The sequence below is a fragment of the Eulemur rufifrons genome, chromosome 20, assembly GCF_041146395.1.
Source record: "Eulemur rufifrons isolate Redbay chromosome 20, OSU_ERuf_1, whole genome shotgun sequence".
Classification (NCBI taxonomy): Eukaryota; Metazoa; Chordata; class Mammalia; order Primates; family Lemuridae; genus Eulemur; species Eulemur rufifrons.
The window spans coordinates 27,671,200-27,683,279 of record NC_091002.1 but is presented as its reverse complement, the minus strand read 5'-3'; the positions used below and the strand labels follow the sequence as shown (position 1 = coordinate 27,683,279).

The 12,080-nt window shown below is 46.3% G+C and overlaps 1 protein-coding gene across 1 annotated transcript in view; it reads right to left on the bottom strand.

Moving 5' to 3' along the window:
* Nucleotides 1–2,706: 2,706 nt before the first annotated feature.
* Nucleotides 2,707–12,080, bottom strand: part of TMC2 (transmembrane channel like 2) — a 54,393-nt gene continuing 45,019 nt past the window's right edge. The window contains exons 16-19 of the mRNA XM_069495768.1: nt 10,861–10,986; nt 6,372–6,450; nt 5,412–5,529; nt 2,707–2,903 (exon numbers count right to left, since the gene is read on the bottom strand). Coding sequence (XP_069351869.1) covers nt 2,707–2,903; nt 5,412–5,529; nt 6,372–6,450; nt 10,861–10,986 — 520 coding nt within the window. The remainder of the gene's footprint in view (nt 2,904–5,411; nt 5,530–6,371; nt 6,451–10,860; nt 10,987–12,080) is intronic.

The window sequence follows — 12,080 nt, the reverse complement described above, 5'->3', positions numbered from 1 at the left end:
GCCCAATTCTTTTCCCCTTGAGTGTGAGCTAGACTTAGTGACCCAGTTCTGTTGAGCAGCAAGTGGCAGAATCAATGATGTGACTTGTGAGACTAGGTCATAAAAGGCATTGTGGCTTTCTCCTTGTTCTCTCTCTTGGATCACTGGCTCTAGGGGAAACTAGCTGCCATGTTGTGAGGACACCCAAGCAGCCCTCTGGAGAGGGCCACCTGGAGAGTAACCAAGGTCTCTTGTCCAGCTAGCTAGGAACCGAAGCCTCCTGCCAATAACTGTGTGTGGGAGACATCTTGGCAGAAGGTCTTTCAGCCCCAGTTAAGCCTTATAAGGGTTGTAGCCCTGGCTGAGAATTGGACTGCAAAATCCAGAACCAGAGCTGCCTAACTAAGCCACTCCCAAATTCTTGACCCACAGAAACTATATATAATAATAATAAATAAATGTTTATTGTTTTAAGCTGTTAAGTTTTGGGGATAATTTGTTGTGCAGCAATAGACAACAAATACATTCTGTCACATAAAATCATGCTTCCTTAGAACAGGATGATTTGCTTGTGTTTGTGGTGGGCATTTAGGTGCATTAGTAACCATCGGAGGCCTGACAATAATCACCAGGAGGCTGATGGCTCAGGCAGGCACCCCACTCCTGATCCCTTCCCCAGGGCCTGGCATTATCCCCAGGCAGGCTGATGTGAAGGCCAGGCATTGGCATGGGCCATCCTTGGGCCTTCCAGCCCTGACTGGTTGGGTTCAATTGCCAGGATTCCTGTGTCGAGGTCTCAGCTGGGTTAGCTTAGGGCCAGGGTGTTTCCTCCCTGGGGAAGGCATATGACACATGGGCAGTTTTGGATTTTGGGGTTGGACCTGGGTTCCATGGAGATGAGGCATTGCAACAACTTCTTTAGCCTTGGCCAGAGATAGAGTGGGGTGGAATAATTTATCTGGTTTCTCTTGGTCATATGTCCCCATTCCCACTCCATCACAGGCTGTATGTGAAATTTTGGTGCTGGATCGGGAAGCGGAAGGAATTGGAAGGGAATTTAAAAATTATTTTAATTGTCCAGCTTATGAAATCTCTGTAAAATCTCCATCTTTCCACCAGGACTTTGCCTGACTTCCAGGATGTGGGGGATTCTCCTGGGAAACACCTGGGGAGCTGGTTGGGAGGGGACTTTAATAGTAGGGGCAGCTGGCTGAGGTAGAGGACTCCCGTTAGAACACTCAGAGACATGGGGTGAAATGGTCCCTTGATCCTGATGCCACAGTGCTCACCTGGGTCTGGGTACACAGATTAGAGTAAAGGAGGGAGCTGACTGCAAGACACCTGGGGCTTTTGAATAGTCCTGGACTCTGATTCCACCTTGCCAAGCCTTTGCCCTTGGCAGCAAAGCCTTCTTAATGGTCTGGTCTCCCTGGCTTATGCCCCACTGGAGATATTCTGCATAGAACTACGATATGACACTATATGGACATAGAATTACCAGGGACAAGCCTCTGTGTTGTACCTTTTCCAAAAAACCATTTTCAAGGTCCCCTATACAATATGCAGGACACCAAATTCCTCCTAGAATTTGGTGCATGAGAGTTTTTTCCCTGGGTGCAGCGGCTCACACCTGTAATCCTAGCACTCTGGGAGGCCAAGGCAGGTTTGCTTGAGGCCAGGAGTTAGAGACCAGCCTGAGCAAGAGCGAGCCCCCATCTCTACAAAAAATAGAAAAATTAGCCGTGCATGGTGGCGCACGACTGCAGTCCCAGCTACTCGGGAGGGTGAGGCAGGAGGATCGCTTGAGCCCTAGAGTTTGAGGTTGCAGCGAGTTATGATGCAACAGCACTCCAACCCCAGGTGACAGAGAGAGCCTCCTCTGTCTCAAAAAAAAAAAAAAAAGTTCTTCCCTGAGCAATCTTTAAGTTTCCTTGAATTAGATAAGAACTGTGCTGCTGAGTATTGACAATGGAAGTTTGTAAAAAAAAAAAGAAAAGAAAAGAAAAGAAAAAGAAAAAGAAAAGAAGAAGAAAAGAAAAAAAAAAGAAGAAGAAAGGAAAAAAAAAAAAAAGAAGAAAAGAAAAAACAAAACAAAACAAAAAAACCCCCCCAGAACTGTGCTGCTCACTTGCTCGTTTGCCTGGCTGCCAGGAGGCCCCAGTGCATTTGTTTATGCTTAATGGCATCAGCTCCCTCAGGCTGGCTGCTGGGGTATCAGCAGTCTTCCCACCTTCCATGACTGGATATTGGTTCATCTACCTTTATTTTCATTCATTTCTTGGCTCTTTTACTTAAACCACCTCACCTCCTTTGCATAAAGGTGATGTTGGAAATGTAGGTCAATTGTGGACCTGGAAGAAACTTGTGTCCCAACATGTGCTCCATGGAAATGGTCTGCGAGGGTGGTCACAGCCCTGCCTTCTCCTCCCGACGTCCGGAGCCAAGGGGAGCCACTGTGAGTGTGGGGTTCAGAGCTGCCTGGACCACAACATCAAGAAGGGCAGTCAGTACAGCTCCCCTAAAGGGCACGTGAAGCCATTGTCTTCCTCCTTTGGTAGGTGACAAGGGTACGAAGCTAAGCAATAGAAGTCCCCACATTAAAGGAGAGGGGAGAGAAAGTGTATGCATGTGAGGGGAGAGAGGAAGAGAGAACACCAGTGTGGGTATGTGTGAAAAGGGGACGTGTGGCGGGAGGGTCAGGACCAGGGATCCCATGAGCCCCAGCTGTCAGCAGGGAGGTCTCTGAGCCTTCCTCCCAGAGGCCGATCTGCAAGGACGAGTCTGAGACCGGGGGTGGCCAGAACCTGGCCTGGCTCCAGGGGGCTGAGATACAGGAAGGTGCCGGGAGGCAGGCAGCGCGGTCCCAGAGCCCTGTGCCTTCTGGTCCGGGATCTGGCTTTGGCTGGCAGAGTCAGGCGTGGTGTCTGGGAAAACAAACCAATATAAGAATGAGATGTGGGAGATTTTGTACGGGTTGAATTGGAGCTCTCTGGAGCCAGCCTGCAGCATGTGCAGGTTTTAGTCTATTTGGTAATGCGAGAGCTGTTAGGTAGCCCTAAGGAGTCTGGGGGTGCTTTGGTATGGCTTTTGCATGGACAGATCTGTTGGAGCAGCATGGTCTGCCGGCTGGAGAACTGGATTTTGAACTCTGGCCTTAGGCTGGACTCTCTCATCCTGGTTTTTTTAGAGCATAAAATTGGAACAATAATAACAGCAGCTTTGCAGGGGGACTGCCAGGATCAAATACATGGTGGAAGGGAAGCGGCTGTGCAAACTTTGCAATCAGATCCACTTTCTGGCTCCTTCACTTAACTGGTTTCCTCCCCGTCCCCTAACTCCAAGGTGGGGACAATGACTGACTGACTGCTCTTTACTGAACCCAGTTCCTCTTCTTTTGGGACACAGCAATGGACTACGTTTCCCTTGTGGGTAAATGTGTCCTGTGATGCAGGCTGTGACAGGTACCACTTCCAGGTGCACTCCTGGGCCCTTTGCAGGGCACTAGTTTGCTGCAGGCAGAGCCTGGATGGGAGGAACCAGGGTCCCCACATTATCGCTAGTGCCATCAGGTGCAAACACCCAATGTGGACTCTGTGTTGAGGGAGAAGTAAACTTTTATTGTGTTTGAGCCACTAGCCATTTTGGGCCTGTTTGTTACAGCAGCTAGTATCATTCTAGCTAATACTTAAAAATAAGAATAAATAAGTAAATAAATATGCAATTATTAAGAAACTGGAGCACATAAAAAAATTCAAATTTCTAAACTATCAGTTGTTTCTTGTGAATCTCATTACACAAGAATACAAAATTACTGTATACCGACACTGTTTAATTTTAGAACAGAGACAATCCTTGGAAAATGGGGTCACCTCAGAGATGGTCTCTTTCAACTTGACCTTTCTCATTCCCAAGTTGGAGGCTGGTCTGTGATCCCTCCCCTTTGAGACTCTGGGACACTTTCTTAGGAACTTCTTATGTGGCCTTTTCTCCCCTTTTATTCTAGATATTCCAGGGCTTCCCTTTTTTAGAAAATACAGACTACAGTCCTGCATTGCTTAGGGATGGGCATACATTCTGAGAAATGTGTCATTAAGTGATTTTGTCATTGTGCAAACATCATAGAATGTACTTACCCAAATGTAGATGGTACAGCCTACTACACACCTAGGCTATATGGTCTAGCCTATGGCTCCTAGGCTGCAAACCTGTACAGCACGTTAGTGTACTGAATACTTGGGCATTTGTAATTCAATGGTAAGTATTTGTTTGTCTAAACATAAAAAAGGAAAAATAAAAGTGCAGTATAAAAGATTTTAAAAAATAGCACATCTGTAGAGGGTATGCGTGGAGGTTGCAGGACTGGAAGGTGCCCTGGGTGAGTCAGTGAGGGAGCGGTGAGTGCGTGTGAAGGCCCAGGACATTACTGTTCACTACCGTAGACTTCATAAACCCTCTATGCTTACGCCACGCTAAATTCATAAAAAATATTTTTGTTTCTTCAGTAATAAATTGACCTTAGCTTACTGTAGCTTTTTTACTTTATAAACTTTACCATTCTCTAAGCTTTTTTTCTGTTTTTTAGTGTTTTTTTTTTTTTTTTTTTTTTTTACTTTTTAAACTTTTGATTAAAAACTAAGACACAAACACACACATTAGCCTAGGCCTACACAGGGTCAGGGTCATCGGTATCACTGTCTTCCACCTCAACGTCTTGTCCCACCGGAAGGTCTTCAGGGCAATGACATGCATGGAGCTGTCATCTCCTTTGATAACAATGCTTTCTTCTGGAATACCTCCTGAAGGGCCTGCCTGAGGCTTTGTTTTAGTTAACTATTTTTTTAATGAGTAGAAGGAGTATACTCTAAAATAACAATAAAAAGTATAGTATAGTAAATACATAAACCAGTAACATAGTCAGTTATTACCATTATCAAGTATTATGTACTTGCATAATTGTATGTGCTAGACTTTTATACGACTGGCAACAGAGTGGGTTTGTTTACACAGCATCCCCCAAACACGTGCGCAATGTGTTGTGCTGTGATGTTACGACAGCTGCAGCATCACTTGGCAATAGCAGTTTTTCAGCTCCATTTTAAGCCTATGGGACCATTGTTGTATATACAGTCCATGGTTGACAGAAATGTCATTAAGCAGCGCATGACTGTACTACTACCAGCTAGTAAGCGTTGGCTCAGTCTCTGTGCCAGGAATTCTGTTAGACACTTTACATGTGTGATGACATCTCATCTTCACCATCCCACGGGGTGGGCGCTGTGACTTACCCCTGTGCTAACTTGCCTGACTTTGTACAGCTAACACATGCCAGAACTCTGATTTCAATCCCAGATCAGGCGGATCTCACAGTGTAAGCTCTTTACATCTTTCCACGTGGCCTTGTGGAAAACAATCGTCATGAAAAAAGAACGTACCTTCCTTAGGGAGCTGGAGCTGGGTGGCATTTTTGGAGCTGCTTTTAGGTGTGTCCCCCGAATCGCTGGTTGTGGCTCTGCCTTTGACAGATTTATGGCTCTTCTCAACCTCACGGAGCTGCAGGAAAGAATGAACTGTCGGTCCTGGCCGGGTAAAGGAGTGTTTGGGGCTCAGAGCCAGGATGCCAAAAGAGGAAGACTATGTTTTCAGTTCTCAGTAACGACCTTCAACTGCCTGTCATTGGGCCTCACATCTGATTGAGACTCCGATTTGCACAGTGCTTGAAATAACATCTGGCCACAGGACAGCCATCCTTCCTAGCCTCTCTTTCCATGATTTTCTATATCTGGGCGGCTGCCCAGTGAGGTTAACGGAAGCAGGTGTGGATGGGGAACAAGCAGCAAGACAGATGAGGTTAGCTCCAGAAGGCGGCCAGAGAAGCAAGGACAGGGCTTAGGGAGGGTCGAAGTCTGGCTTTCATGGTGTATGCGAGTGTGTCCTGGGAAATCGGTCAGAAGTTAGGGCCAGCTGGGATGTGCAGAGAGGTTTCCGTGTGTGAAGGGGACTCAGGGGACCTCTTAGGCTAAGGAGCACAATCAATACATCATCTTGACAACAATATTTCTTTTAGTATTTATATGATTAGTTTTAATCTGTAGGAATTATTGTGAGTGCTGGATTTACTATGTATGAACATTGGTTGAACCCACTGAATTCCTCCTGTTCTTTAGCAACCTCTTAACATTTAAGTCATTACTGTTAGATACCCCCAAACATCCTCATAATATAAATGCCTGCTGTTAAATCTCACAAGGCCATTTCCTGTGTTACAGATATTTGGGGATCTGGTTTAGCGGAAAGCCATTTAAATTATACAACTGGGCTCACAGTGCCAATTAGCAAAAAACAACAACATGACATCTTTTTACCCTCCGGGATGAAACTCCCGACAGACTCACCGCTTGGATTTTCTTCTTCAGCTGGGCATTAGCTCGGGAGAGGCTTTTGGAAACTGAGTTCAGGTAGTAAATGGCCAGGCTACAAGAGAAAAGTGTGTCTCTTATGGTCCTGTGGTCCAGGCAAATGACAGGAGCTGGCGACCTTTCCTGGGGAACAAGGTGGGGTTCCTGGAATAGGCGCTGAGGCTTTGCCTCGGGGTAGGGGGATGTCCTACCACCCTAAGTTCTAGTCTCAAATTGAGAAGGTCCTGGATGGCCCTCCCTCCTGTCTATTTTATTGAACGTGGGCATGACCTACACATCTCTAGCTCTCAGACTGCTCAGTAAAGGTTAGCTAAAGGAATTATCCCTCTTCTGGGAAATCTGAAGAGGTGGGGGAGTGGCAGGGCTTCTTGTCTGCAGAAGAAGCTGGTCATATTTCCTGGGCACCTGCTCTGTGCCAGGCTCTGTGCCATGTGTACCCTCTCCAACATCTCATTGGTTTTGATGAAAACCCCATGGAGCAGAGAGTAGACTTCCATGTTTACAGACCGGTATCCTGGGATTCAGAGAGGTTAAATAATTTGCCCAAGGTTATCCCACCCTTAGCACTCCTTGGAGCCCACATTTGAAGCCAAAGCTTTCCACAATCTTTAAGTCCTGTGAGAGGAGAGGTAGAGGTACTAAGTGACCTACTCCGAGCTTGCCCTGGAGGTCCCCTGCCCAGGGTGCTCTGGCATGTCTAGCCCTGGCCCTATGGTTTCCAGAGTCCATCCCCCATTGGGTCACTGGGTGACTGGCTGTCCTCTGAGGCTGCAGACGGGGCTTCCCTCTCACAGGTCCTAAGATTGGAGCTATGACCTGGGCTGTACTACCTGGGAGGGGAGGAGACACAAAAGCCAGAGTGCCACCTGGATTGGGTGCTTGGCCAGCCTGTTGTCTGTGAGCTTTTTAGGTCCATCCTTCTTGGTAACTTTTCTCCATGAATTTCAAGCCTTGGCTGCTCCAGCTTGGGTCTTTTATGGCTTACCCCTCCAGGGTGAGCCATCCAGAGCTGTGGAGCCTATGAGCTCTCTCCAGCCAGAGAAGAGGAACCACATGGTACTTGGGGCAGAGGGTGGGTCTGAGGCTGTCGTGTGAGCCTCCTGGAGCAAGGACTCAGAGGACTGGGCTCGAGGGGAGGAGAGAAGGGAGGATCAATCTCTGTTTTGTGAGGCCTTACTCTGGGCCAGGCCAGGTGACCCATTTTTAGGGAAGACCCAGAGGTCAGAGAGGTGGCTTGTCTTGCTAAGATCATACCCACACACCCAGCAAATGGTAGATAAAATGCTCATGGGCGGATGTGTTCCTCCTGAAGTTGTTTCCAAATTTAGCATTTCTCCTTGCTGCCTGCAGGGTCAAGTTTTGTGTCTGGGCTCCAGAATTTCCTCAGGAGGTCACAGGGCAGTCCAAATTGTCACTGTTATGTCATTCTTTTCATGCCAGGACTGGCAGCAGAGGGTATTTGAAATCAAGGATGTAAAATGACATGCAGGTGTTTGCTGCTGGCAGTGGCATGTTGAGGGCACAGAGCAGACCTTCAAAAATGGGTACTACATGAATGCATGAACAAATGAAAGGATTCCGCATCCACTCTGGCTCCCTATAGGGCCCTGGAGTCCCCGTGAGGCTGTATTTACTTCCAGGAAGCTCCTGGAGGGTTGCTGAAGGAGAGGAACCCTTGCAGTATGGAACCAAGTTTCCCCCCAGGCTGGTGGCCCTGGAGCAGCAGCCAGGAAACTGGCCACAGGTTTAGGGGAGGCTGGCTCTATCAGACTGTCCTGGAGATGAAGGGAGCTCTGATGAGGAGCAGCAGAGGCCATTTCTTGAAATAATCTTTGGGAATTTCAACCCATTACTAGGCAGAGACAAAGAGACATAGCTAAGGAATAAAAAAGGTGATTCTCAAAAAGGGAGAATTTTAACTAAATCTTTACAGCCCATCCAAGGCTAAAGTTCTATCCAAGATGTCAGCAAAAATGTCAGAGTAAGAACCTCCGAAAATTCTCACTTCCATAAAAGTGAGAATATGAGCAAAAATTGGCAGAATCAAGGCCAGGCATGGTGGCTCAAACCTGTAATCCTAGCACTTTGGGAGACTGAGGCAGGAGGATCACTTGAGGCCAGGAGTTTGAGACCAGCCTAGGCAACATAGTAAGATCACATTTCTATAAAAAGTAAAAAAAAAAAAAAACTAGGCTGGTGTGGTAGTGTGCACCTGTAGTACTAGCTACTTGGGATACTTGGGAGGATGAGACAGGAGGATTGCCTGAGCCCAGGGGTTTGAGGCTGTAGTGAGCTTTTGTGTTATATGATTGCACCACTGCACTCTAGCCTGGGTGATAGAGCAAGACCCTATCTCTTTAAAAAAAAATGGGCAGAATCAACTTTTTCAGAACTCTGAAAATTAACCATAGGTTTGCTGCAAATCTAGGGAGTATCTTTTCAAGGAAAACAGCTGAATCTCAGTAAGAACAAGATTTGCAGCATTCAAGTTGCCTTATTCCCACAGTAGGTTTGAAAACCAACAGTCCCACATCGTAACTTGCCTGGCAGTCACTGGAGGCAGAATGGTGTTGGGGTGCCTTCATACCCTCATTTCCAGAGAATTGTCATTATTTGATTTATCCAGTGGTTTCCTGGAAAACATCACTCACTAGGCTGTCTTTATTTGAGCTGGCTCAGAGCTCAACCAGTGTGAACAGCCTTTTCTCTGAGATTGTTTGTCAAAAGCAATCAAAGGCAATTGTTGAACATTATAGCTGTGTGAGGTGTTGGATAATAGCTGGGGCAAACAATAAGCTAACCAAAAAGCTTTTAAAGAGAACTGGAGAGTGAGATGTTCAATGGGGGCTTTAAAAAGCTTCAAAATATTCCTGGAAGGCCGGGCGCAGTGGCTCATGCCTATAATCCTAGTACTCTGGGAGGCTGAGGCAGGAGGATCCTTTGAGATCAGGAGTTAAATATCTATTTAACACAAAAATATCTATTCCTCAACAGTAGTAGTGGAGGAATAAAGTAACAAGAAATACATGAGACAGGCCGGGCATGGTGGCTCACACCTGTAATCCTAGCACTCTGGGAGGCCGAGCCAGGAGGATCGCTTGAGGTCAGGAGTTGGAGACCTGAGCAAGAGCGAGACCCCATCTCTACTAAAAATAGAGAGAAATTATCTGGACAACTAAAAATATATATAGAAAAAATTAGCCAGGCATGGTGGCGCATGACTGTAGTCCCAGCTGCTTGGGAGGCTGAGGCAGAAGGATTGCTTGAGCCTGGGAGTTTGAGGTTGCTGTGAGCTAGGCTGATGCCATGGCACTCTAGCCCAGGTAACAGAGTGAGACTCTGTCTCAAAAAAACAAAACAAAACAAAACAAAAACCAAAAAACAAAAACAAAACAAAACAAAAAAACCCAAACACGAGACACGTAGAAAACAGCAGATGTAAACGCTACCTTATCAGTAATTACTTTAAATGTAAATGGATTAAACCAAATAAAAGGTGGAGATTGACAGAATGCTCTAGCTATATGCTGTTCTGAAGAGGCAACTTTTAGATTTAAGGTACAAATAGATTGAAAGTAAAAGGGTGGGAAACATATGCTAAACAGGAACATTGCCGTTGTAAAGCCCAGGACTTGTGCTTTTCTAGCTAACATTACAATTATAAAGCCTAAGACCAGTATTTGAAGTATTTTTCAGACTCTGCATTCTGGGGGGACCCGCTGATGCCAACCAGACCCAGGGATAGGCGTGGGAACAGATCCAACAGCCCTGAGACCCCCTCTACCCAGGAAATCTCCCGACCTAGAAGATAATCTCTGTCACCCAATCCTATGTGTTCATCCCCACCAATCAGCAGATCTAATTCCCTGGCCCTTTGCCCACTAAACTATCTTTGAAATCCCTTTCTCCCAAATTCGCAGAGAGATGGATTTGCAAAGTTCCTCCCATCTCCTCACATGGCGTCTGTGATATTAAACTCTTTGTCTCCTGTAAAACCTGCTGTCTCAGTGCATTGGCTTCCTCCTGAGCAGCAGGCAATGAACCTGGTTGGGCTGTAACAGTTGCAGTACCTTCACCTCTGTACCAGAAGCTTCCCCTTCTCCCCACCACAACCCACCGCCCCCCCGAGCCATTTTACCTGTGCATGTAGCTGGCCAAAATTGCCAGGGAATTAACCAGTTCCAGTGGCCCCCAGTGACTGATGGGGGCTGGTCCACAAATGCCCTAGGTCTTTCACCCTTACAGAGGGGTAACTCTGAGGCACACTATCCCCAGAGTCCCCAGAGTGATAAGCATGCAATTTCCTTTCCCTTCCCTCTCAAGTCCTTACCCCTTCCATGATACACTATTTGAATCCTTGTCATGGAGTCGACTTCTGGGATGTCCAGACTAAGAAGGCAAGAAAGAAGGACCTGCTAGGGAAGTCTCAACTGTAAGGTAGAGCCATGGGCTGTGGCTAACTTACAACATCAGCAGGATGGCTGGAATGATCAGGCCTGGATTGGCGAGGAAAGCAAAGATCTTGCCCAGGAAGGTCGGGAAATCGTTTTCAATGGTCTCTTGGAGGACGTCATACATTCTGTATTTCCCACTGGAAAAAGGAGAGGGTGCATTATAGCATGCTGCAAAGCTCATATGGCATACACAACTCTGTCCATGCCCACACAGGTCCAGAGCTGCCACTTGCCACTGCTTGCTTAGAAGAACCAGAGGTCTCCTCCAAATGGACTGTAAATAAAAAATGCCCCACGAGTGGCTGCCATTTTGGCTAGGGCTTATGGCTGGGTCAGCACACTGGCTCACCAGCCTCATGTCCTGCGTAACCTACGACCTCTCCAACTACAGTGGTCTTCTGTGTCTGACATGTTTCTCAGAAAAAAAGTTTTCTAATATATTCTAATGGGAGAAAATTTCTGTGATGTAGCTATCAGACCAACATGGGCCCCCTGGCATGGAAACAGTTCTGTAGAGGCTGACATTATGGGCAACTCCATGGGGTCTCTCAAAAACACCTACCATTATAATTCTAGACAATTGGATCACCTAGTCCAGGCTCCTGGCCAGTTCACAACAGTAATTTTGATTTTCTTCAAATACCTATGAACCATCAAGCAGACTGACTTCTACAAATACCTGCCCAGACACTCCTGGACACTGCTGGCTCTTAGTTAGTAATTTTGGTGCCAAGATGTGGACAATGGGGTTTGAACACATGTTTTAAATCTTTACTCCCCCATTTATTACTTGTGAGACACCAGGGACAATTCTTCTCTTTCTGACTATATTCACACCCTAGTTCTTCCCACTGGAGTTGTACTGTCCAATGTGGCTATTAAAAATAAAATAAAAATTAATTAAAATGAAATAGAATTAAAAATTCAGTTTCTTAGTTACACATTTCAAGTGCTCAGTAGTCATGTGACCAATAGCTACTATGTTAGAAAGGCAGATGTGGAATGTTTTCATCATTACAGTAAGTTGTATTAGACAGTCCATATCTGCAGAGGTTCAGTATCTTTGGGCAAGATACTGAAAATTTCTCTGCCCTAGTTTTCTCCTCTGTATAATATAGTAATAACAATGATATAGTAGAGGCCGGGGATGGTGGCTCATGCCTGTAATCCTAGCACTCTGGTAAGCCGAAGCAGGAGCATTGCTTGAGCTCAGGAGTTCGAGACCAGCCTG